This window comes from Saccharomyces cerevisiae, chromosome XVI, assembly GCF_000146045.2.
Source record: "Saccharomyces cerevisiae S288C chromosome XVI, complete sequence".
Lineage (NCBI taxonomy): Eukaryota > Fungi > Ascomycota > Saccharomycetes > Saccharomycetales > Saccharomycetaceae > Saccharomyces > Saccharomyces cerevisiae.
In genome coordinates, this window is record NC_001148.4 from 759,584 (window position 1) to 786,132 (window position 26,549).

At 35.8% G+C, this 26,549-nt stretch overlaps 6 protein-coding genes and 2 non-coding genes across 8 annotated transcripts, besides 5 other annotated features; 5 read left to right on the forward strand and 3 right to left on the reverse strand.

The window, feature by feature from the left end:
* Positions 1 to 441: 441 nt before the first annotated feature.
* Positions 442 to 7,911, forward strand: HOB2 (Hob2p; the record flags this gene model as incomplete). Its single annotated transcript, NM_001184214.1, has 1 exon — positions 442 to 7,911. One exon carries the CDS (start codon positions 442 to 444, stop codon positions 7,909 to 7,911), a length of 7,470 nt encoding a protein of 2,489 aa, NP_015442.1.
* A 257-nt stretch (positions 7,912 to 8,168) lies between these two features.
* On the forward strand, positions 8,169 to 9,404 carry MRI1 (S-methyl-5-thioribose-1-phosphate isomerase MRI1; the record flags this gene model as incomplete). Its single annotated transcript, NM_001184215.1, has 1 exon — positions 8,169 to 9,404. One exon carries the CDS (start codon positions 8,169 to 8,171, stop codon positions 9,402 to 9,404), a length of 1,236 nt encoding a protein of 411 aa, NP_015443.1.
* Positions 9,405 to 9,623: 219 nt separating this feature from the next.
* Positions 9,624 to 9,719, reverse strand: YNCP0017C. The gene is made up of 2 exons: positions 9,683 to 9,719; positions 9,624 to 9,659 (listed from the first exon to the last, which is right to left on the reverse strand). It is a non-coding gene; the product is annotated as a tRNA-Lys (tRNA).
* Positions 9,720 to 9,735: 16 nt separating this feature from the next.
* Positions 9,736 to 10,076: a long terminal repeat (Ty3 LTR).
* Positions 10,077 to 12,069: 1,993 nt separating this feature from the next.
* On the forward strand, positions 12,070 to 13,545 carry CLB2 (B-type cyclin CLB2; the record flags this gene model as incomplete). The annotated part of the gene is made up of 1 exon (NM_001184216.1): positions 12,070 to 13,545. The coding sequence occupies one exon, from the start codon at positions 12,070 to 12,072 to the stop codon at positions 13,543 to 13,545; it is 1,476 nt and encodes a 491-aa protein (NP_015444.1).
* Positions 13,546 to 14,291: 746 nt separating this feature from the next.
* On the reverse strand, positions 14,292 to 15,599 carry CLB5 (B-type cyclin CLB5; the record flags this gene model as incomplete). The annotated part of the gene is made up of 1 exon (NM_001184217.1): positions 14,292 to 15,599. The coding sequence occupies one exon, from the start codon at positions 15,597 to 15,599 to the stop codon at positions 14,292 to 14,294; it is 1,308 nt and encodes a 435-aa protein (NP_015445.1).
* A 582-nt stretch (positions 15,600 to 16,181) lies between these two features.
* YNCP0018C lies at positions 16,182 to 16,253 on the reverse strand. Its single transcript has one exon. It is a non-coding gene; the product is annotated as a tRNA-Cys (tRNA).
* Positions 16,254 to 16,509: 256 nt separating this feature from the next.
* Positions 16,510 to 16,830: a long terminal repeat (Ty1 LTR).
* Positions 16,831 to 17,083: 253 nt separating this feature from the next.
* Positions 17,084 to 17,213: a long terminal repeat (Ty1 LTR).
* Positions 17,214 to 17,342: 129 nt separating this feature from the next.
* Positions 17,343 to 17,573: an origin of replication (ARS1635; Autonomously Replicating Sequence).
* A 675-nt stretch (positions 17,574 to 18,248) lies between these two features.
* Positions 18,249 to 18,571: a long terminal repeat (Ty1 LTR).
* Positions 18,572 to 18,999: 428 nt separating this feature from the next.
* Positions 19,000 to 20,718, forward strand: THI22 (putative phosphomethylpyrimidine kinase; the record flags this gene model as incomplete). The annotated part of the gene is made up of 1 exon (NM_001184218.2): positions 19,000 to 20,718. The coding sequence occupies one exon, from the start codon at positions 19,000 to 19,002 to the stop codon at positions 20,716 to 20,718; it is 1,719 nt and encodes a 572-aa protein (NP_015446.2).
* A 1,743-nt stretch (positions 20,719 to 22,461) lies between these two features.
* On the forward strand, positions 22,462 to 26,088 carry AXL1 (Axl1p; the record flags this gene model as incomplete). Its single annotated transcript, NM_001184219.1, has 1 exon — positions 22,462 to 26,088. One exon carries the CDS (start codon positions 22,462 to 22,464, stop codon positions 26,086 to 26,088), a length of 3,627 nt encoding a protein of 1,208 aa, NP_015447.1.
* Between the last annotated feature and the right edge of the window lie 461 nt (positions 26,089 to 26,549).

Here is a 26,549-nt window from a genome sequence, read left to right on the forward strand (position 1 = left end):
ATGGCATCATTTTGCAATCCGAAAATGAAAAATTTGGGCGCCTCGGGCAGGAGAATTCAGAACCCTTAATCCCGCACATCTACGTAAAATATCTCTGAGGTGTTCTATAGTCCATCACTTACCATCCATCTGCAAGGCTGTATGATTGATAAAGAGGAACATTAAGGGTAAATAGATTTGTTGATTTGTTTGCACTAGTGGCTTTGTATTAAAAACTTCAAGGGCATACACATGCATTATATTCAAGAGCACAACCAATAATTTACCATTATAGAAGGTACTTCTTTGAAAACTAAATCATACACTTTTTCCCACGAAAAGGCTTACATTTAAAAGCTAAGCATTCAATTTAGTTTTGCTGATCAATTTCTCGAGTAGGCTTGTCATCCATAATATCTAGTAGCTGGAGTATCCTGTTTATTGCAAGAAAAAAAATCTACAATGTCTATGTTACCGTGGTCTCAAATAAGGGATGTGTCTAAACTATTATTAGGCTTTATGCTTTTTATTATATCAATTCAGAAAATCGCTAGTATTCTCATGTCATGGATATTGATGCTGCGCCATTCCACAATACGAAAAATTTCATTTGGATACTTTTTTGGTACGTCAATAAGACGAGCGTTTATCTTAACTGATTTTGCTCAAATATATATTGGCAAGATAACCTTGCGAATAGGTTGGAAACCCGGAATTGTGTTTCATAATGTTGATTTGAAGTTATTTGGGAAGGACAGCCATATCACTGCACATTCAACTAAAGACTCCAGAACATATTTCAATCCGCGGGATCAAACTTTTACCTTTGTAATTAACAGGCGAGTCCTATCAATTTTGAAACTTGTGTTCTCATTTTCCACTTTCTTTCATACTTTAGCTCTTACAGTGCCTAATGGAAAACAATATAAATTAAATATCGGATCCATAACGATATCACACCCACACGATGATACCATAAAGTTAGAGGCATTTTTGCATGATTTTACCCATCCTGAAACGAAAGATACTTTGAACCATACTGGTTTTTTTATGGTCTGTAAAATTGGAAAGGAAGATGATACAGGCAGCAACTGCACAAAAGTTATACTAAAAAATTGGAAATCAAGTCTCAAAATAAGTGATGTTTGTTGGCATCTTCCAGAGAAGAAAGGGAAGAATTTGCATTCGGAGCCTGTTGAGCCTTTTTCTGCTGGTGATGATGCGGAAATGCTCACTTCATATCGTAAGATGCTAAAGCCTTTTCACTACCCACTGAAAACTTTGAACATTCTGGACCTTAAGGTAGAAAATGTAAAGTTGATTTACAAAAAAAAGTTTACAATTCGCATATCAAGTGCTCAACTTTACTTGGAATCAATCTCCATTCTAAATAATGTCTCCGCTTTGGAACTTTTACCCTTAAATAAGCCCACATGGGGCGATTTTGAACTATCACTTTCTGCAAATGCTGTTGTAGTAGATATCGATGGTAATACAGCAGTTAGAATTCCATTTGGAAATGTCATACTGACGTCAGATATTTTACTATTTTTACTTGACAATGTACCTTTACGGAGAACGAAGGTATCTTCCATTTTGAACATTATAAATCCTTCAGTATTCCTCACTATACATCAAGTACTGGAAGTTCTTCATTTAGTGGACAAATTCGATAGCCCTGAGACCTCATCATGTACTAACACAAACGACAGATCATTAAATATTTTAGATTTAGATATTGATCGATTGCCCAGTTTTAACTTTGAACTACTAATGTCGAATTTTATTTCAAGGCTGCATATATCAGATGAGGAGAATGTGACGTTTAAGGTCTTCAGCACACATGCTCTCTTTAGCCGTAACAACTTGTCTATGACTCCTAAAAAGGGACAAGTAATGCAAATACGTCCGGATTGGCCATTTGCGAAGACAGCCCTAGTATCTGATCAATTATCTAACTATATTAAAATTGTGGGTACATCACTCTCTTACCTGAGAATTCCAACAGAGCAGGACGCTAACCCAGTGTCTATACCAGTCTGTGGCTTTGAAAGATTAGACACATTTCTGGATGAATTTTCAAATTCTAAATTGATCGTTCAGTCTACACTAAGACATTCGTACGTTAGTCTTGAGAACATTGAAGTTTTGCATACTTTAAGTCGCGCCTTTGACAAAATTTACTTGCTAATATCTAGCAGAACAAAAAGGAATGCGGCTCATAAAGCGAATGGTGGAAAATTGGGGGACCTAAATGAAGCCAAGAAAACATTTAACTGGTCATTGAAACTTAGAATGAAGGATATTTCATGTTCGTTACTGGTCGCTGGGTTTCTTCCGAAAAATTTGGATCCTGTGGAAGCTGAGAATTTTAACTTATCTGACGTAACTAGAGGCGCCAAAGTTGTTTTTACAGAATCAATATTGTTAGCGGACAGCCAGGAGAAAAACTTCACTATTATTGATGCATCCGTATATCGTTTCATGGATGGCACTACGTATAAGCCCTCTCCTGAGGTTATTATTCAATTTACCAATTTGTTATTGAGTTTTAACGACTCAGATGAAATTCATTTTTCACTTCCCAAGATTAAATTTAAGATGGATGTAAATATTATCTGGTTGTGGTTTTATATTCGGAGTATATGGATAAAATTTCGTCCTAATTCAAAATTGAGCCGAAATTCAGTGAGCAGTGTAAAATCTGTCAATGTTCTCGATAGATTAAGAGTAGATATAGGAAAGATGATTATAGAGCTAACGCTTCCTCATAATACAGAGGTACTCCTAATATTCGAGAGGATTGGACTTTCAAGTTCCACTAAAAATCTTACAATTGCATCTTTGTCAGCGTACGTGGTATCGGTTTATGTGAAGCATATTAAGGTTTATGTTTCCTTGCTAAATATTAATGACTTTGAGCTAGACACTGAAGAGTTGATCTGCAAGAAATCCGCTGTTATAAACACCTCATTGATTCATTTTCATGCCGAATATCATTTTAGATTTTACATGATAACGGATAACATAGTCACGTTGTATAAATCGTTTAAGCAAATTAAATTGGCATTTTCCAATTTGAATGAATTTAAGCGATTATACCCTCAGCAACAGTTTCCGAAAAAAGTTCCAAATTTACATATTTGTTGCCAGGATTTTCTAATTGATATTGAAGAAGATCCTTTTGAGCAGGAGTTAGGATTAATTTTGAAAGTTGGTGTTTTGGAACAACGTGAGAGGTTAAAGAAGCTTGAAGAGTTCAAGGAAAAGCTATCAACATATGAGGACATGAATGTACGTTTAAGGTCGCTCTATGATACCTCCCGTGGACAAAGTTTTTTCCCAGAGTTTTATGCGAATGATCAAGAATATGAGCAAAAGGCCTATCTCAGGTTGTTAGAAAACTTTTCAACGTCATGGATTGCCAGATACAGGAAAGCAAAACTTTCTTTTTATGGTATGCCTTATCGGGTTATCAGCCGTGAAGAGCTTGGTACGAAATACCACTTGTTTACTAGACAGAAAACCAGTACTGTTGCTAACCTCGTCGTAAAAGATTTGGATTTTAAACTAGGCAGTCCTTCCTTCCCTTTAGACAATTATATGGATTTTGTTTACCAGTATGGAAAAAAAGTTCCAAAATCTACGGAGTACACTTTGCTAATTATTCTTGGCCTCAAAATCAAAAGCGCGTTATGGGAGTTGCGTCTGAGAGATTATCCAATACCTGCTATATCATTTCCCGACACATTTACAACAGGTGATGTTGTATTTGCTGAAAAGATGCCAGCACCTTGCGCGCTTCATACTGTTTATGTTCCTTTTGTCAGCTCTGCCCAAAGAAGCCCCTATAATGACGCCAATACAATATATGGTTTGCACATCATTCGTACAATTAATTCAGTCAAAACATATTTCAATATTAGGTCAATGGTTACATCTTCTTCATCTGCCAGAATAACATGGGGGAAATCTCTGCAACCCGGTTATGAGTCTTTGATGCTTTGGTTTGATTTTTTAACCAAACCTCTCATCGATCCGTCCAAAAAGCTAGGATTTTGGGACAAATTCAGATATTTAGTGCATGGGAAGTGGATATACGAGTTTTCAGAGGAAAGTGAGATCCACTTAAATATTAAAGGTTCACATGATCCTTATAAGATTACAGATGATGGTGCGGGTCTGGCGTTCTGCTGGTCTGGTGGCACCACAATTTACGTTCATAACTCCACGGATCCTAAAGAGTTTTTAAAAATTGAATCCCAAAGGTTTCAGTTGGCAGTGCCAGACTTTGCCAAAGTTAGTAAATTTGATAAAGTCTTTATGAAGCTCGATGGAAGAGTAATTTGGACATTAGGTTTACTTTTTGAACAAGGCGATATATCTAAGGCTGGTGACGAAGAGAGGTTCCTTCCAAATAGGCCACATTATGAAATACAGCTGATGAATCCAGATGGAGTCGCAGATTTGGATCACCATGATACATACAAAGGATTTAGAACATCTTTTATCCACATGTCATTTGGTGTCTATTCTTCTGAGCACGGATCCATAAATAGTCTCTATCTCGCACCTTACGCTTTAACACATTTCTTTAAGTGGTGGAATTTATTTCATACATATACATCTGGTCCTATTAGGCAAGGACGGTTATTTACGGATGTACTTCAAAACAAGACAAAGTTTGGTCGCTCATTATTTACAATAGCTTATCAGCTACATTTAAAACGGCTAATGGTTACGCATATTTATCGGCATATTACTACTCAATATGATCTTGAAAAAGACCGCAAAATAACTTTTACTGGATTGAAAGGGAGGTTTGATTCACTGAAAATTGATTTGCATCAAAAAAGAGTTAAACTGACCCATACGAACCAAAAATTAAATAAGTCAAAACCTGTATGGAAGTTTAAGATGTCTAGGGGTGAGATTGATTGTGCAGAAGCAGATATTAGGATATTATCAACTCTGTTTGATCAGGAAGCAGTTAAGGAAATTCTTACTTCTGGACTCGATGGCATACTTGAAGACGAGCCATCACGTCCTATTACGCCTCAAGATGTGGAATACTTGCGTGAATCAGATTGGTATGATTATGAGGATTATATAGACTTGAATCAAGTGCCGCTTGGTTCCTCACTTCCATTAAAATTAGAAGCAATACCATTGCTATACTCTCCTAGAATATCCTACTTTAGAAAAATAAATGATGATGGTTACGTACTAGCTTACCCATTTGGTACCGAAGAATCTCACAATTGTCTGATTGGCAAGAATCATCCAGAATTGACGCAGGAGAAATTAGCAACTGAAAGAAAACGAGAAATAGAAGAACAACTAAAATTATTACATATTACGTTAAGCGAATTGCAATCGAACAAAGGCGGAGGTTCGGTAAGTGGAAATTCGGAGCGCTATGCACGCGAATTAAAAGCAGAGGTAGCTGAATTAAACCACAGATTGCACACAGTCAACACCATCTTGAGCGATTTAAAAATCTCGGAGACTATTCCTGGAGGAAATACTGATGGTGATAGCTCCAGCTCACTCTCCGATACTGATGTAAATTTGGAAAATGCACCGCCAATTCAAAATAGAATATCGCTATTGAGGACCAATACCGTGGAGTCTTTTGTATCAATGAGAAAAGCCTCTACTATGCAGGTTGAGTCCACCTATGATAACCGTTTCATGGTCCATAATATCGAGTTAAAAATCGATAATAAAATCAGGCATCACCTTTTGGAATACGCTTCCAGTGCTTTCGAAAGGAAATCTATGAGGTTTGCTGTGACTTATAAATCCGTAACTATTTTAAAAGAATTACTGGGAAATGTGTTGACTGGGGTCAGAACATCTGTAGAAGATTATGGTTCAATACTTGAGGACGATTTAGCCAGTAATTCAGAATTTATTGAGCACTTTGAGAAACTCATCAGAGAAGTTCCGAGTGATGACTTTGATTATGTTGATAATTATCTTTTTAGACTAATCTCCCCTCAGGTTCAGATCAAATCGGACGTTGAAAGGAACGCAGCAGTTATTTTAGCTGCTAGGGATATAGAAATGGGAATAATTGATATAGTTCAAGTGTATGGAAAATCAGGAAAAAGAATTCCCGTTGACGTCGATACTATTGTTGAAACTCGCTATTCCGCTGTTTCAAAGGACATTCAGTTGTTTACATTGTTCAAAAAGGATTTAGAGGGTCCTGAAGGTAGATTTTTCCATAAAAATGGATATGGTTCCGACAAAGAGTCAGATATATGGCCCCCATGGATTCCTCTTGAAATGTGCTTTGACGGGTCTTTATTAGATAAGCATGTTTTTCTAAAACGGAGATCAATGTTTTTGACCTACGTCGCTCCCAATCCCCTATTTTTTAGTGCAAATGATACGTCTGCATTCTCTTATGATTCGAGATTTCGTATTGCATTTCCAGGATTGGTTCTGACCTCGGACTGTCAACAATACTGCGCTGTATATGCAATCGCAGAAGATTTACTTTCCTTTGGATCATCATTGGATGAAAAAGTTGAGAAACTTTCCAGGATATTATTTACTGATGAGGTCAGAAATAACCTGGAAAATCTTGATGTCTCTGTTGTCACAGCATTACAAGAAAGAATAAAGGAACTCTATTATACGCGAGCATACCTCAAACTTCACGAGCCAAGATTGTTTATGAAATCAGGACAAGAGCTAACCTTCGATATTCAAACTAGTACGTTGAAGTTGACGTTACTTATGACGGCAATCAAGAAAACTTACGACCGGATGGGGAGTGGTAATAGAGTAATACAGAAAAGATTGAGGTGGCAAGTTGGAACAGATGAATTGATATGGGAATTGTACGATGAGAGTAAAACTCCTTTCGTGACTATCGGATTGGGGCCCTCTACATTTATTCGTTCAGAAACTTCCGATGGCACTAATAGTAATAAAGTATCCATTTCTTCCTTACAATGTTTCAACCAGCAAGAAAATCCCGTTTACACTGAATTGCTGGCCCCCTTTTATGAAAATTCATCCTATAATAAGAACGCGCCAATGGTAGAAATTTTTTGGATCCTGGGGCCATCAGTTGGAGGTATTTCAGATCTGCAAGATTTGATTGTTTCTCTACAGCCATTGATTTTCAAGATGGATCACAAAACATCGGAAAAACTAATGAATTATCTATTTCCAAAGATAGAACAAACTTCCATAGAACCCAATTCTCCAGAACTTGTACCACGTTCTTCCACTAGTTCCTTCTTTTCATCGTCTCCAGTTTTACGGCACAGTCTTTCTAACGGTTCTTTATCTGTGTACGATGCGAAAGACGTTGACTCTTGGGACTTGCGTAGTATCCAGAGCAAAGAAGGTATCAAAAAGCATAAGGGTGATCATAGAAAATTGTCAGCATCACTTTTTGTGCAACCTGATTATAACATCAATGAAATGGTCAAAAGATCAGGGACATTTTTCAATGTAAAATCTATTATAATCCGAAAAACTCTAATGTCCGTGTGTTATAAGGGTTCACACAGCCTTTTGACCGATGTTAATAACCTGATTGTTAGAGTCCCTGTTTTAAAGTACCATAACAAACTGTGGTCGAGGGAAGAATTTTTTACTGCTTTGAAAAGAGACGTCGTAAGAATAGTTTTACAACATTTGGGAAATATTATTGGTAACAAATTTTTGCCTCATAAAAAAGAGAATAAGAAAAAAACTTCTATGGAAATACATCGATTACTAAGTCCAGATTCTCAAAATCGTGATAATTCACATATCCTTGAAGTCGAAGGGCATAATTCATTTTATAGCTCCACGCACTCTTCAGATATCAGATCAATAAACTCAGATGAAACGTATAATGAAAATGATGGAAATGGAGTAAAGCCATTTTACCCTGTTACGAGTGAGTTTTCAAAAAATAAATGAGGAAACACACACATGTGTCTAGCGTAAATATTCTTCAGTTATATAGTAATTGTATTATATACTAAAATGAAAATCAGTAAGATTTTTTTTTTACAGGCCTTCTTGGCGTTAGTTTTTCCGGTTTTTCACTTACTAAGATGAGATGATGGGGCGCACGGCCAAAGTATTCCCCATTCATCAATTTAGCATGCTAGAATAAAAAGATTAAGAGCAATATCTACGACCGACAAAGTGATCTATCAAACTGCTGACAAAAAATGTCGTTGGAAGCCATCGTCTTTGATAGATCGGAGCCAGAAAATGTTTCGGTAAAGGTACTTGATCAATTACTTTTACCATATACTACTAAATACGTTCCAATTCACACAATTGATGATGGGTACTCAGTCATCAAAAGTATGCAGGTGAGAGGTGCCCCGGCAATTGCAATTGTGGGTTCGTTATCTGTTTTGACTGAGGTACAATTAATAAAACACAACCCAACTTCTGATGTTGCTACGCTGTATTCTTTAGTTAACTGGGAATCTACAAAAACAGTGCTAAATAAGAGGCTAGATTTCCTTTTGAGTAGTAGACCCACAGCCGTTAATTTATCAAATTCTCTTGTAGAGATAAAGAACATACTGAAATCCTCAAGTGACCTAAAGGCTTTTGACGGTAGTTTATATAATTACGTCTGTGAATTGATAGATGAGGATTTGGCGAATAACATGAAAATGGGTGATAATGGAGCTAAGTATTTGATTGACGTGTTACAAAAGGACGGTTTCAAGGACGAATTTGCCGTTCTGACGATTTGTAATACTGGATCCTTAGCAACCTCTGGATATGGCACGGCTTTAGGTGTTATCCGTTCTTTGTGGAAGGATTCACTTGCTAAAACCGACAAGGCAGACTCGGGATTGGACAATGAAAAATGCCCGAGGATGGGCCATGTCTTCCCACTGGAAACTAGACCTTATAATCAAGGGTCAAGGCTAACAGCATACGAGCTAGTTTATGATAAGATTCCATCAACTTTAATTACTGATAGTTCCATCGCGTATAGAATTAGAACTAGTCCAATTCCAATCAAAGCAGCATTTGTTGGAGCTGATAGAATTGTTCGTAATGGGGATACAGCAAATAAAATTGGTACTTTACAACTTGCTGTAATTTGTAAGCAGTTCGGAATTAAGTTTTTTGTAGTAGCTCCCAAAACAACTATCGATAATGTAACCGAAACTGGCGATGACATTATTGTGGAAGAACGTAACCCTGAGGAATTCAAGGTTGTTACTGGTACAGTAATTAATCCTGAAAATGGTTCCTTGATATTGAATGAGTCAGGAGAGCCAATCACTGGAAAGGTCGGTATTGCCCCTCTTGAAATCAATGTCTGGAATCCAGCCTTCGACATTACTCCACATGAGCTTATTGACGGAATTATCACAGAAGAAGGTGTATTTACCAAAAATTCCAGTGGTGAATTTCAACTGGAAAGCCTTTTCTAGATATCATTCTAATTAGACTCTCGAAATAATTACTTTTGTACTGTAAAGGATAAAATTTCATATTGAGATGTAAGAATTATTTTTTTTTTTCATTCAATAAAAGGAACACATTAATGTATATTGTCAGAACCTTGTAAGTCCAAAACACTATAACCAACTGATACAATATGTATTGTCTTTGTTTCTGCATATTTGTAAAACGTGCAAAAAAGTAAAGAACTCCTCATAGGGGGCTCGAACCCCTGACATTTCGGTATCCTTGCTTAAGCAAATGCGCTTAAAAGCCGAACGCTCTACCAACTGAGCTAACAAGGATGAGTTCTTCGGAGCGTGTTGTATCTCAAAATGAGATATGTCAGTATGACAATACGTCATCCTGAACGTTCATAAAACACATATGAAACAACCTTATAACAAAACGAACAACATGAGACAAAACCCGTCCTTCCCTAGCTGAACTACCCAAAAGTATAAATGCCTGAACAATTAGTTTAGATCCGAGATTCCGCGTTTCCACCACTTAGTATGATTCATATTTTATATAGTATATAAGATAAGTAACATTCCGTGAATTAATCTGATAAACTGTTTTAACAACTGGTTACTTCCCTAAGACTGTTTATATTAGGATTGTCAAGACACTCCGGTATTACTCGAGCCCGTAATACAACAGAGCGTCCTTAATAAATATTTCTATAAATATTTGATGTTTACCTTCCGAAAAAGGTACATTGCCAACCTTATTTGATAAATGTGTAAACTAAGATAAGTGTTGAGATCGGATTTTGATAAAGGCATTTGTTTGGGGTGTATGAGTTGGGAAAAGAAACAACAATCATCTCTTGACCAGTTTTCCTACTACTAGTGTGTTATCATATAGCGTAAGAGTATGACATAGAGATTGAGAAACAGAAACTGAATCATAACGAACATCACAGAATTTACATTTCTACACAATTTTCAGAAAAAGTGGAGTGGTGATATATGCTTATTGTTCTACAAGTTCTCTTCATGCGTTTTTGTTTATCTATCTTATTGAATTATTATCTTCATGCATTTATACTTATTAAATTCGATGAACATTTCATATTATTTTTATATGCTTCATAATTCATGTTACTACGATCTATACAGAGTATTATCGTAATGTCTTACCTTTAGCTTGTCACTTAACACATGCACTGCATTTCGAAAAGATGCTTAAGCAAGTTTATCATAATTTGGGAGTGTTCGGTGAATTTATACAGAAAGCCCCTCCAACGTCTTATTGATAATGTATATTTAGTTCATTTACCAAAATACTATCAATTCATCAACCTCCAAGTGGTTTTGACTAAACAGCCCACAATTGACATATGTGACTGCTAAGCAGACCTTTCTTGAAGTAAATTTCAGGGAAACTAAGCTACGGCCTTTCCAAAATATGGGCAGGAACTGCTTAATCCTTTCCTTTTATTAGATAAGCACTTTAGTATTTTTGTTTTTCATGGCCTTATCCTACGTTATTGTCGTGAAAGAAATGGCAGAAATTTCTGTTGTACATAAATTACTAACTGCCTTACCTTGAAAACGGTTTTATTACAAAAATAGGGGTCAAGTGTTTTGTTATCCCTGTTGTTGTTGTTTTATAAGTCCTAATCTCGCTTGAATATCGCCCATATTCACACCCTGTTCTTGACCGTCTACTAAGGTGCCTTAGGGGGACTCAAACTTAAGATCGCCTTCTACGCGTTTTATGCTATGATCATTAGTGTTGATGCATCGGAAGTTTAAAAATTAAGTGCGAGTGCATTAGCACAGTGGAATTATTAGAATGACCACTACTCCTTCTAATCAAACACGCGGAAATAGCCGCCAAAAGACAGATTTTATTCCAAATGCGGGTAACTATTTGTATAATATGTTTACATATTGAGCCCGTTTAGGAAAGTGCAAGTTCAAGGCACTAATCAAAAAAGGAGATTTGTAAATATAGCGACCGAATCAGGAAAAGGTCAACAACGAAGTTCGCGATATGGATGAACTTCGGTGCCTGTCCCTCGAGGAAATAGCAAACTCGTTACAGCTAGCATCTCATAGCATGGGCATAGAGTTTCAGAAATTTTGCTCTTAATGGAAAATATAACCTCTTTGGGGAAAAGAGAAATAGATCCTTTCTCAAAAATTTAGAAAGGAAAAAAAATCAAAATATAATAAAATAGATTTTTTTTAGGTTAATTTTTTGCCAATTTAGCTAGACTTTTGAAAAGATCCAAAAATTTACTAAAATTGAATCTTTCTGGTATTAATTTTGTCCTATACCTCAAGAAGTAAAGTATTCTCGAATTGATACTTCTGAAAAGCGAAAGAAATATAGCTAAAGGATACTGGTTATTTATTCTTTCTTTTTTTCTTTCTTTTTGATTGAGCCAGTGTATAATAAAAACCTACTGCGAGCTATTCAATAAATTGACATAGAATATCTGTTGAAGCGGTTCTTTGATTGAGCATCTGTTTTCCTTTTGTATTTTTGTCCTTTTAGATTCTTTTAACGACATTGGAGAAATTTTAATCATTGTATAAAAACTTCATTCGCTCGTTTGTCAGAAGTTTTTTTATAACTTGCTATTTCCTTCCAAGAAGCCTTTTATTGATTACCCCCTCTCTCTCTTCATTGATCTTATAGATGTCCAACCCAATAGAAAACACAGAAAACTCACAGAATACTAGTTCATCAAGGTTTTTGAGGAATGTACAAAGGTTGGCCTTAAACAATGTAACAAATACGACATTTCAAAAGAGTAATGCGAATAATCCAGCCCTAACAAATTTCAAATCTACACTAAACTCAGTAAAGAAGGAGGGAAGTCGGATTCCTCAATTTACTAGAGAAAGCGTATCAAGATCAACAGCCGCACAAGAGGAGAAAAGAACCCTGAAAGAAAATGGTATCCAACTCCCCAAAAACAATCTTTTAGATGATAAAGAAAACCAAGACCCAAGTAGTCAGCAATTTGGTGCGCTAACTTCTATAAAGGAGGGGAGAGCTGAGCTGCCTGCAAATATAAGTTTACAAGAATCCTCCTCAGCGAAGGAGATAATCCAGCATGATCCCCTAAAAGGCGTTGGATCAAGCACTGAGGTAGTCCATAACTCGGTAGAAAACGAAAAACTTCATCCAGCTAGAAGTCAACTTCAAGTTAGAAATACCGAAAGTGAAACTGATAGTGGAAAAAAAAGACCAATTTCTACAATTGTTGAACAAGAACTGCCCAAAAAGTTTAAAGTGTGCGATGAAAATGGCAAAGAAGAATATGAATGGGAAGACCTAGATGCAGAAGATGTAAATGATCCATTCATGGTCAGCGAGTACGTCAATGATATATTCGAATATCTCCACCAACTAGAGGTCATTACTCTTCCAAAGAAGGAAGATCTCTATCAGCATAGAAATATTCATCAAAATCGAGATATCCTAGTTAATTGGTTGGTTAAAATCCATAATAAATTCGGCTTATTACCGGAGACTTTGTATCTTGCCATTAACATAATGGACAGGTTTTTAGGTAAAGAGCTAGTTCAACTGGATAAGTTACAATTGGTTGGCACATCATGCCTTTTCATTGCCTCTAAATATGAAGAGGTCTATTCTCCTAGTATAAAACATTTCGCATCAGAGACAGACGGTGCATGTACGGAAGATGAAATCAAAGAAGGGGAGAAATTCATTTTAAAGACATTGAAATTTAACCTAAATTATCCCAATCCGATGAATTTTCTGAGAAGAATTTCGAAAGCAGATGACTACGATATACAGTCTCGAACTCTTGCCAAATTCTTATTAGAGATATCATTGGTAGATTTCAGATTTATTGGGATACTACCCTCATTGTGTGCAGCAGCTGCGATGTTTATGTCGAGAAAAATGTTAGGTAAAGGTAAATGGGATGGAAATCTAATACACTATAGCGGCGGGTATACTAAAGAAGAACTTGCGCCCGTGTGTCACATGATAATGGATTATCTAGTGAGTCCAATTGTTCATGATGAATTTCATAGAAAATATCAATCTAGAAGATTTATGAAAGCTTCTATAATTTCCGTCCAATGGGCTTTAAAGGTTAGAAAAAACGGCTATGATATAATGACCTTGCATGAATGAGAAGAGGGGCAGATGCTTAAAATATCTAAAACGATAATCGATAAATGTCCATATAAAATGTATGGCTGCTTTTTAATCATTTCTTTTCACATTTCCATTTATTCTTACAAATTTCACACCCAATTTTAGCGCCTTTCATTCTGTTATTTTTAAACTGACGATAAAAAATCATTCGAAGCCTAAGATTTCCAAAATAAAACTCCATTTTTATTCTCACTAATAACACCACACCATTAATTTTAATTTTTTAATTTTAATTTCAGATTTGTACCATAAGTTTTATTCTATTTCAGTTCAACCGTTTCCGGATGCATGTAGCGAGGGTAGACAAAGAAAAGCATCAGTATCGGATGTTGATATTATGGGAAATATCATAACCTTAGTCTCTTAAAAAATGCTGCTTTCTTCTCATTTTTCATTTCTTTTAAAATTATTTCAGTATAGTTATTATAATTAACATTGGAATAACATTAATAATAATAATTTTTTAATAGTAATAATGATAATAATAATAATAAAAATAAAAGAATAAATTTAAAAACAAAAAAAATTCTAATATTAATGATGATAATAGTAGTAATACTGGTGGTATTATATATGTTGAAGTGAACACGCATATCACTATAAACTATATATACATATATATAGATAGATAGATAGATGCAAAAAATTTTTTCCTTTTAGTTCAGCAAAAAGAAAAGAAAATGTAAAGAGTATGCGAATTCATGAGCATTACTAGTACTAATCTACTTAAGATTAAATAGATTTTGAAAGTTGCTATGCATTTCGGATGTACACCACTTGAAAGTTTGGAAATAAACAGAGCCATACCTTGGTTTCTTGTACTTCAAAATCAATGAATCTAAATGAGTTTTGGAACTAGCGATGTCTTTGACTAGATCAATGCAGAGAGACTGAAACGCTTCATCGTGTATTGGATCGATACCACCACTGTAATGCTGTAGTGTTCCATTCCATAGCTCGTTCTTGTTTCTGTTGGTCATTCTTCTCGCTATATACATTGCCATTGCGCTTACGGTAGATGGAGGTAAATGAATGAATTGGTGGCAGCAGTAGGCATACTCTAAAATAAACTTACCAATATTTCTATTAACCGGATCGTAATCATCTGCCTTGGAGATCCTCCTTAGGAAATTGAGTGGGTTGGGCCAACCAATGTTGAATTCTAAGGAAGTGAGCATGAACATTTCCGCATTTTTTATGTCGTTTTTAGAAGCCGCGCCGTCAGTGATATAAGCGTATTCAGCTAGTTTGGGCAAATTTACCTCTTCAAATTTTGCCGCGATGAAAAGTGAGGTAACTGCCAATAATTGTAACTTGTTCATCGTAACTTTATTTTTAGCTAAAAATCTATCCATTAAGTTTATGGATAGGAATAACGTTTCCGGATAGCATTGAAATTTTTCGTGCACCTCTACCAGCCAATCCACTAATATTGTTCTCATGGAAGGCCTCAAATAATACTTGGACGTTTTGTCGAGTAAATAGTTGTGCGATGGTAACGTTTCTAATTCTCTTCTATATAAAAATGCAAAAATTTCAGCAGAATATTCTGCTACCATTGCAGTATCATCTTTTTCAACATAATCTAGGTCCTGCCAGCCTACTATTTCACTCACTCCTTCAGCGTCTATTCTGCGTTTTTTGTTCACTATCGAAGCAGCATCATCATCTTCTCCTTCTTCTTCTTCTTCTTCTTCTTGCTCTGCTGCCGTTCGATCGTTATATATCTGTCTTTTTTGAACGGCGCTAACAATAGGTCTAATGTTTTCTTCTCTTCGTACTTTGGCCGCCTTGCTCCCTGCTACTATTCTCTTGTTCTGGCTTAAAGGATTATTGTTCACTGGTACATCTGTTAAAGCCCTTCTTGGTTTAGAATCCTGAACCTGCTGCTTACTAGAGCTGTCATTTTTTGAAAGGGCCCTTTTATTTTGAAGAATCTTTAGGTTTGAATTGCACAACTGCCTCTCATTTTCATTATAAATCATAGAATTTCTTTTAATACTCTGCTCATGGTCGTGGTTCTCTCCCATTGTTCAGTAAAGGTGTTCAGCGGCTTTAAATACAGGGAAAAGCGCGTTACTGCTAATTATTAAGCTTATTTTGCTTTGTGTGAGACAACTAATTGGCCGTGAAAAGCTTTAGGTGATTGAGTCTCTTGAAGTACAAAGACAAAAAGACTTCAATAGATAGACAGAAAAAAAACTTTTCTTGAGAAGCTTAAGAATTAGTTCCAAGTAGCTTCTAATAAACCGATGAACGCAAATGAAGTTCCCTTCGCGGTAGATGGCAGTAGCTATCGGCAGTCACTAGGAAAAGTGAGTTTAGCACAGATATGCTGTGGGCGCTATCCCAATGTGGGCAAAGCGCGTGAACATCACGACGCGCCTTCCCGTTAAATTTTGTACCATCAAGGGCGCGTCTTCACTCGAGATGCGCGTTCTTTTGCTGGTTCTTTTCACTGAGGGCACAGAATATGATACCCACAGTATGACAAGTTTTAATCGAGATAGTTTGACGTTCGTTTTTTACTTTGAATATACTCGTAGTCTTTTTACTTTTTGAGTATAAAAAAAAAATGACTAGCAAAATAAAATTAGTAGTCTAAAAAAGAAAGCTCGCACTCAGGATCGAACTAAGGACCAACAGATTTGCAATCTGCTGCGCTACCACTGCGCCATACGAGCTTTTGAATTATGGTAATTTTGATTATCCTAGAATGTTATATCTCAATATCTCAATATATTTTGGACATCTATGAAACACCCATAAAGCAGCCGCTACCAAACAGACAAGATTCAGTATGTAAGGTAAATACCTTTTTGCACAGTTAAACTACCCAAACTTATTAAAGCTTGATAAATTACTGAAATTCCACCTTTCAGTTAGATTCAGGCCTCATATAGATTAGATATAGGGTACGTAACATTCTGTCAACCAAGTTGTTGGAATGAAAGTCTAAAATGTCATCTATTCGGTAGCACTCATGTTACTAGTATACTGTCACATGCGGTGTAACGTGGGGACATAAAACAGACATCAAATATAATGGAAGCTGAAATGCAAAGATCGATAATGTAATAGGAATGAAACATATAAAACGAAAGGAGAAGTAATGGTAATATTAGTATGTAGAAATACCGATTCAATTTTGGGGATTCTTATATTCTCGAGAGAATTTCTAGTATAATCTGTATACATAATATTATAGGCTTTACCAACAATGGAATTTCGACAATTATCATATTATTCACCAATTAATCACAAGTTGGTAATGAGTTTGATAACAAGTTACTTTCTTAACAACGTTAGTATCGTCAAAACACTCGGTTTTACTCGAGCTTGTAGCACAATAATACCGTGTAGAGTTCTGTATTGTTCTTCTTAGTGCTTGTATATGCTCATCCCGACCTTCCATTTTTTTTTTCTTGGAATCAGTACATAGCAGGTATGAGTTGTTAGAGCTGTTACAAGTTACGGTAAACATTTCAACACACCGTTATTTAACGAATTTATTTGAGAAAGTGGTGTATTTTAAGATATATGTTTGGTTTCGATTGTTGGCAAAGACTATAATATTATGCATATAGGATATACCAAAAATTCTCTCTGAGGATATAGGAATCTACAAAATGAATCTACATTTCATTTTATTACGTCATATATGAATACTAGTCAATAGATGATAGTTAATTTTTATTCTAGCATATATTTAAGTTTGTTTGCGAAACCCTATGCTCTGTTGTTCGGATTTGAAATTTTAAAACTACATTAATGTGTTAGTTTTTCTTTCTTTCTTTCTTTGTCTTGACGTGATTTGGACTTCTGTCTTGCATTCGCGTCCATTCATCTGACCCAATATTCCTTTTGGTTTTGTTATCCTTATAAAAAGAAAGGAAGCTTCTTAGAGGGAAAAAAATGATGAAGAGTAATGCCAAAATATAAATAAATAAATAAATATGAAAATCATTTTCTATTTTTAATAGAATAAGAAGAGCATCTTAAGATTACAATTTCAAGAAATAGTTTACACAGTATATCCAATAACTCCAATAAACTACTTTCCTATACAAATTTCTATGGTGGGATTAATAGTAAAACTTCTGTACTTCTCTAATTCACCAAGAAATTAAGGTAAACATCTGGTAAGCACTATCCAGCTTTTTGCTATTACACATATGGCTTTTCTGCAATCATTTCTTCCCATTTTGTCTCAAGCCGTTAGTCTTGAAACCACAGGCGGAGTAGAGTTACTTGATGCGGTATTTTACATGCCTTTTTTCACTGCAAAAAAAATGAAATACATATTTACACGATTTGCAGGACAGTTTACGATAGTGAGTATGCAGAATAGTTAACACCTTTGTTTTATCCTTTTGTGTCTTAATTATATGATATAAAGGCGCCTGGCGTTATCGGATAGTAATAGATGCTAGTTATCAACATTTCACAATTGAAGGAAATAAAGTTGAAGTACTCAACAAAAACTTACTTCAGAATTAAATTTTTGGGGGGAACATAGGCATCCTATGACAGGTGACCACAAGCCCCTCAACGCAATCTAATATTTTACAAAGTGGTAAAATTCTTTCGTTCTTCGTTTTAATATACAGTCATTTATTGATTCTATTACATTAATATTCCTACGCTTCGGCTCACATAATTAACAGGACTTCGAGTCCGTTAAACTTGGGATCAACTAATTTCTACGGATTAGTGCTTATGCCTGATGTACTGCCATATATGGTGTTATGATATCACATAAATGACGAGAAACGGCCATCGAATTTAGTGGAAGCTGAAATGTAAGGATTAATAATGTAATAGGATAGTAAGTGCCGACGTGTGAAACGAAAGAACGAATTGTAATTTTACCATGTAAAGCTGCCCACTCTTTTTTGGGGATTCCTTTACCTACGAGAGGGCCTGTTAGAATATATGCAATAAAGCCATTCTTATCAGAGATAGACTCCAAACAACCACCTCAAAACCCACTTTTTCCTCAAGTCTGCCTAAACTCAAAAATTATATGATAGATGTTCTCAGGAGAATTGGGTATTCAGAAGAACATTCGTAAGACAGGCCAAAGTAATATGAACTGCCTCTGCTTAATGGAATAACGTGATTTTTGTACCAAATTGCCTATTTCAGATTCGGCGTGCGCTTCCTTTATTCGCATAGCACGCAGAGTACAATGTGGCATTAAACCCTATTGTCCTGCACGGAAGATCCTTGCAGGAATCAAATACTGCCTTTCACTTTGCAACCTCTTAATCACATAGTAGCACCTATAGACACGTATTCTATTCTCTATTATAATGTTGTTCAAGATTGGATATTGGAAACCTTTAGAGCAGTGCAATTTGGCAAGAGATAATTCCAGTATTTAAACAGTGGATAAATATACAATTTCCAAAGCAGTATGCCTTTCCTATGGTTATCATCCTCCTAGGTCTTTGCACATTAGGTTTTCCAAGAACAGCATTCTGTCCCTCCATAATGACAAATTCTACAGTGAGTATTAACACGCCTCCACCATATCTTACTCTAGCTTGTAATGAAAAATTACCAACAGTTATGTCAATTGCTGGATCAGACTCAAGTGGTGGAGCCGGTGTTGAAGCTGATATTAAGACTATCACCGCACACAGATGTTATGCCATGACATGCGTCACTACTTTGACTGCTCAAACTCCAGTGAAGGTGTACGGCGCTCAAAATATACCAAAGAAAATGGTATCTCAAATATTAGACGCCAATTTACAGGACATGAAATGTAATGTTATTAAGACTGGCATGCTTACGGTGGATGCAATCGAAGTCTTGCACGAAAAACTTTTGCAACTTGGTGAAAATAGACCCAAGTTAGTAATTGATCCAGTTCTTTGCGCCGCTTCTGACTCTTCTCCAACTGGAAAGGATGTGGTTAGCTTAATCATAGAAAAAATTTCTCCTTTTGCCGACATTTTAACTCCTAACATTTCAGACTGTTTCATGTTACTGGGCGAGAACAGAGAAGTTAGCAAACTACAAGACGTTCTTGAAATCGCGAAAGACCTTTCTAGAATCACCAATTGCTCCAATATTTTAGTGAAGGGAGGCCACATTCCATGTGACGATGGAAAAGAAAAGCATATTACTGACGTTCTTTACTTAGGTGCTGAACAAAAATTCATCACTTTTAAGGGCCAATTCGTTAATACTACACGCACTCATGGCGCTGGATGCACACTGGCTTCTGCTATAGCATCTAACTTGGCTCGCGGTTATTCTCTTTCCCAATCTGTTTATGGTGGTATTGAGTATGTACAGAATGCCATCGCAATTGGCTGTGACGTTACCAAGAAAGCTGTGAAGGTTGGACCAATTAATCACGTTTACGCCGTAGAGATTCCATTAGAAAAAATGCTCACCGACGAATGCTTTACAGCATCTGATGCTGTACCTAAGAAGCCAATCGAAGGTTCTCTTGACAAAATCCCTGGGGGTAGCTTCTTTAATTATCTGATAAATCATCCTAAAGTCAAGCCGCATTGGGATGCCTACGTGAATCACGAATTTGTTAAAAGAGTGGCAGACGGCACATTGGAACGCAAAAAGTTCCAGTTTTTTATTGAACAAGATTATTTATACTTAATTGATTATGTGAGAGTTTGCTGCGTCACAGGTAGTAAATCTCCAACTCTAGAAGATCTAGAAAAGGACCTTGTTATTGCTGATTGCGCCCGTAATGAACTAAATGAACATGAAAGAAGATTAAGAGAAGAATTTGGAGTTAAGGACCCAGATTACTTACAAAAAATTAAGAGAGGTCCCGCATTAAGGGCCTACTGTCGTTACCTAATTGACATTTCCAGAAGAGGAAACTGGCAAGAAATAGTTGTAGCCCTCAACCCTTGTCTAATGGGTTATGTTTATGCTGTAGACAAAGTTAAGGATAAGATAACAGCAGCAGAGGGTTCTATTTATAGTGAATGGTGTGATACTTGCGCGTCTTCATTTTGCTACCAAGCTGTGCTTGAAGGTGAAAGGCTCATGAATCACATCTTGGAAACATATCCTCCAGATCAACTTGATTCTTTGGTGACGATCTTTGCAAGAGGTTGTGAATTAGAAACTAATTTCTGGACCGCCGCCATGGAATACGAATGATAGTTACAATATTTTTAACAGAATATATAAAATACATATACAGAAATGATAAACTATAAACGCAAAAGATTAGCGATACGAAAAAAGGATTTCTCGCTATTATATCAATTTATAAAGAGATCCTTTGGAAATATAAATTATGTTCATTTCATTTTTTCAACTTCTAGAAGGATGACTAACTATTGTTTCCATTTGCTAGCATGGTAAATTAATACATTTTTGAATTTGCTGCTAGGGTACAATACCATGCAATGTTTATAATATAAATCAAAGTGACAGAGATTCCTAAAAGCTAAAACAAATCCATTGATAATATAATAGTAGGTTGGTCAATTCACCGCAGATTCAATGTAAGTATTGATACTCCATAAATGTTAACTTCAGGTTGATATTCGTTACAAAAATCTTAGTTTGCTTTTCATTACTATCTGAACGGAATGCTCAACATTTTTCTTATTCTACAATTGTACAATGTCACGTAAACAGTTTGATTTGTGTATTTACAGTGGAAACATTTTACTTGTTGGCAATAGTACATGCGCAGATAATCAAAAACCATTGTTTCCGACATTATTTCTGACAATTGCTTGAATTTGCTGAACACTTTTCGAGGTACATTCTGATAAAGAGTGCATTATTAGTTATTTAGAGTATATTAAGACATCTTCTCGAAGATATATAAATTCGTAAAGGAAACAAAAATTTCGGGATAACAAAAAAGTTTCTTCTTTTTACGTATTAAATGGTCTATTCATCGATCCTATTTCACTATCAATCCTATTATATTATCAACTTTTGCATTTCTGCTTCCACCAAAGTCGACGGCTGTTTCTCATCGTTTATGTAATATCATAACGCATGTATGACATTATATCAGTGGCATGAGCGCTAGTCCATGAAATAGGAGTTTAACTCCAACATACGGAACATTCGCATTATCGCACACGTAAGACTCGATATATTAAGGAAGGAATTTCCGAGTTGGATTAATAAAGGAAAAATAAAATATAGTGTTGGAAATATAGTTGCCTCAGAATAATATCAATATAATATTAAAACGTATATAGTTAGATACCCGGTATTATTCGAGTACGCATTAATTCAGCAGTATGACTTTCTGTGCCTGCTTATATATTGTAACCGTATGTTGTTCTACCTTAAAAATTTGCTAAATTGAAGGAATTGACTATCGTCACTGAAGAGTATTCGTATTATGGTATTATGATACATTGTCTAAAAAAAGGATACCATTTTTCTTCAATAGAACAAGAAGAGAATCTAAGGACACCATTTCGAGAAATAGTTTACACAGTATATCCAATAACTCCAATAAACTACTTTCCTATACAAATTTCCGATGGTTGGATTAATAGTAAAACTTCTATACTTCTTTCATCCATCAAGAAATTAAGGTAAACATCTGGTAAGCACTATCCAACTTTTTTCTGTTACACATATGGTTTTTCTGCAATCATTTCTTCCCACTTTGCATGAGTAAGTGTCCCATTTTGTCTCAAGCCGTTAATCTTGAAACCGCAGGCGGAGTTACTTGATGCGGTATTTTACATGCCTTTTTTCACTGCAAGAAAAAAATGAAACACTTATTTACACGATTTTCAGGATAGTTTACGCTGGTGAGTATGCAGAACAGTTAACACCTTTGTTTTATCCTTTTGTGTCTTGATTATATAATATAAATGTGCCTGGCGTTAAAAAATAGCAACTGAATAAGTTTTTTTACTGATGTCCTTGAGAGAAGTAACTAATTATGAAGTCTCGTTTTACATCCCGTTGTCTTACAGCAACAGGACTCATAAAGTTTGTAAACTGCCAAACGGAATTTTAGCATTAATAATATCGGATCCAACAGATACTTCAAGCTCATGCTCACTGACTGTTTGCACAGGTTCCCATAACGATCCAAAGGATATTGCCGGTTTGGCGCACCTTTGTGAGCACATGATTCTTTCTGCCGGTTCCAAAAAATACCCTGATCCTGGTTTATTCCACACACTAATCGCAAAAAACAACGGCTCTCAAAATGCCTTTACCACAGGGGAGCAAACGACTTTTTATTTTGAATTGCCCAATACTCAAAATAACGGCGAATTTACATTTGAATCTATCTTAGATGTGTTTGCCTCATTCTTCAAAGAACCGCTCTTCAACCCTTTACTGATAAGCAAGGAGATATATGCAATACAAAGTGAGCATGAGGGAAACATATCATCAACCACAAAAATATTCTACCACGCAGCAAGAATATTGGCCAATCCCGACCATCCTTTCAGTCGCTTTTCCACTGGGAACATACACTCGTTATCTAGCATTCCACAACTGAAAAAAATAAAACTAAAGAGCTCATTAAACACTTACTTCGAAAATAATTTTTTTGGGGAGAATATAACCTTGTGCATAAGGGGACCGCAGTCTGTTAATATTCTTACGAAACTAGCTCTATCAAAATTTGGCGATATAAAACCCAAAAGCGCTGTAAAGGAAAGGAGTATATCGATTAGGACGAGGTCATTTCGAAGATCGAAGTCTTTAAAAAAACGCCAAGATTCTTCCAAAAACGACTACAGTGACTTGAAAACCTTTAAAATACTGAACACAACGTGGGAAAAAAAATACAAAAATACGATGTGTTTTCAACAATTTCCTGAATGCAATTCGATATTTATCAATTCAAATAAGGTACCTATAATGAGACTTCTCTTTCCTGTTAGCGATAAAAACACTCGGTTTACAAAGGATGACATTAAAATATACAGTCATCTTTGGTGTGAACTTTTCGGCGATGAGTCTCCAGGATCTTTGAGCTATTACTTAGCTTCAAAAGGCTGGCTCACAGGCTGTTTTGCCTTTACCTCAGAATTCGCTATTGGTGACATAGGATTAATTTTGGAATTAGAACTGACAAACAGTGGCTGGGAAAATATTAAGAGAATTACGACAATAGTACTTAATAGACTCTTGCCTTCCTTTTACGTAATGAACATCGATTACTTAATCACTTTTTTGAAAGAACAGAATTTGATCGACCTCGTTAGCTTTCTGTACCAAAGTTCAGAGGATCTTCCAATGGAAGAGTGCTCAAAATTAAGCGGTATTCTTCAGGACGATTTAGAATGTTTAACCCCCCCTAATATATTCAAAGGATTTAAATCTCTTATAGAAATAGATGATCCCAACATCGAAAAATATGAAAACACAAAGGCCAATATACAATGGTGGACAGGGCAAGCTATTAAGTTCCAAAATTTTTTAAAATCTTTCATGAATCATGACAACATGCGCCTTTTACTCTTAGGGAATATAAAATCTGGTAATATATTTGATAAAATGAAAAATAAAAGTGATATATGCACCGATTTTTTCTATGAATTTGAGTATTATACGGCAAACGTTCATCTAGCAAGTGATAATAAATTTCATTCAAACAGCTCGTATGAATTTAATTTTCCCACAGGTAATCTTTTTTTACCAGATTGCGTCAGCGATCCTTTAAAACTACAACAGCTCTTCTTAGAATGCTCGTTAAAATCGAAATTTGCTACGCTTAGACCTCAAATTTATAGTGAGCCCACTAGGACAAAGCCTCAATTAGTCAGTGAGAACCAGAATTATGAGATGTGGATCTTAAAAGAAGACCCAAATTTTGCCTCAGACAATAAATCCGTCGTATCATTTGAAGTTTTGGGGTTAGGCATCAAACCTAGTCCGGAGGCAACAATCCACCTGGAAGTACTAGCACAGGCATTATTTATCATCACCTCTTCATTCCTTTATCCCGCTCTGAGAATTGGTTACACATATGAGATTGCCTCATCTAGTAAGGGCAACGTAACACTGCGATTTACTATTTCTGGATTCCCTGAGGGTGTTTTCACAATAGTAAAGACGTTCGTGGATACGCTAAAACTTATTGCAACAGATCCAACGTTTCTTTCTAAAGATACCTTGAGAAAGGCAAGGATTTTAGTTAGAAATAAATACAAGAACGCGTCATCGGACAACTGCGTGAAGCTAGCTAGCGTTGGATTGCTGATTGTTTTAGAGAAATATATATGGACTTTAGAGGATAGAATTAATGCATTAGAGCTTACCGAGTTGGAATCCTTCGAAAAATTTTGTTTTTTATTCTGGAGGAATCCTAAACATTTGGTCTTGTTCATGCAGGGAAGCCTTGAATATGCTGACGCAATCAACCGTTACTTAAATAACAATTTTACGCAGCACCTAAAAATCAGCAATGAAGGGAGCAAACCGACCATACGTCTCTACCCTCCTCCCAGTACAAAAGATCTAGATCAAGGCACAAATGCCTTTATATCATATAATGGTCACCAGGATGATCCCAACAATAGTATTGTGTATTTTATTCAGACTGCACAAAGAGATGACATCAAAAATCTGACACTAACCTTTCTTACCGAATATCTATTTTCACTAACGCTAGTGCCTGATCTAAGAAATAAAAAGCAAATTGGGTACATTGTTTTGGGAGGACTCAGGGTTTTAACAGACACTGTTGGGATTCATATAACCGTAATGTCTGGCAGCTCGGGGCACAATCTGGAAACTAGGATCAATGAGTACTTATCTTACTTGCAGCTGCAGGTGCTAAATAGATTCACCGAGTTTGATTTTCGAAGGATACTTCTAGAGCCGTTCTTAAATCTTTTAAAACAGAACAGTACGAAACAGTTTGAAGGGTCGGCTGGTCCTGTAGACCTATTAAATGAGATAGTGGCAAATGTGCAAAATGGTGATAATTACACTCTCAACAATAAACAAATGAGACAACATAGGAAGGTAAGAAATAAAATTGCGGAAGGAAGGCTTAATTTTCAAGAAGATCATGAAATGATTGATATCTCATTTTTGCAAAAATTAACTCTAAAGAAATATTTAGCATTCTTCGAGTCCAAAATCTCTATATATTCCGCTCAAAGAAGTAAGCTATCAATAATGATCACAAGTCCAATGGCAGAGAAGGAAATTGCAAGCAGGAAAATGTTCCTTCAGCTAGAGGCCTTTCTGAAAATAAACGGATTCGCCATAAAAAATGAAGACTTGAAGAAAATTGTCGAACATTCAAAGGGAAATCCTATTTTACTTGTAAAGAACCTTTTTACTTATTTTCGTAGGAGAAATGAAGTTTTCAAGCTCGGAACCGTTGTATTGCAGGAAATATTGAAAATCATCGGAATGAATCTTAAGCAGAGATACGGCTCTATATTAGGGTTTTCTTCCCAAGATGGTGAAGGACAAGAAATAGAAAAATTTTGGAACAACGACACAAGTCCGATTGTTCCTCTTCAGGAGCTTCCTGAACCAAACTTTTTCCGCAAGGCCGCATTTTGAACCGTATTTTGCTCGTTCCAGCCTTTCCACGTTTTTGTTATCTAAGCAACTTGGCACATTTCCCTACTATACTACAAACCGATACGTAAATACTTCCCTAAATAGCATATGAATTATTCAGTAATTTTTAAGGATCGAAACTGCACCTCAACTATTCGTTACTGTGGTTATGTTCTCATGTATTGATGCAAATCATGGGATATTTGCTCAAGACGACGGTAAAATGAGCAAAAATGGCACGATCCTGAAAAGAGCACTTTTCAAGATTCGGGCTACAAAATGCAACATAAAAAATGTTGTATTGTCATCTCGAGAGGGTCTTGTATGTTTTATTCCTCTTATGATTAGTTCACATTAGTAAAACAGATACGCAGTGTGCTCTTAATAAACAACTACTCCATAGCTTTATTTGCATAACAAAACTTTTAAGCACAAACTTAAACAGGTGGAGTAATAGTTCG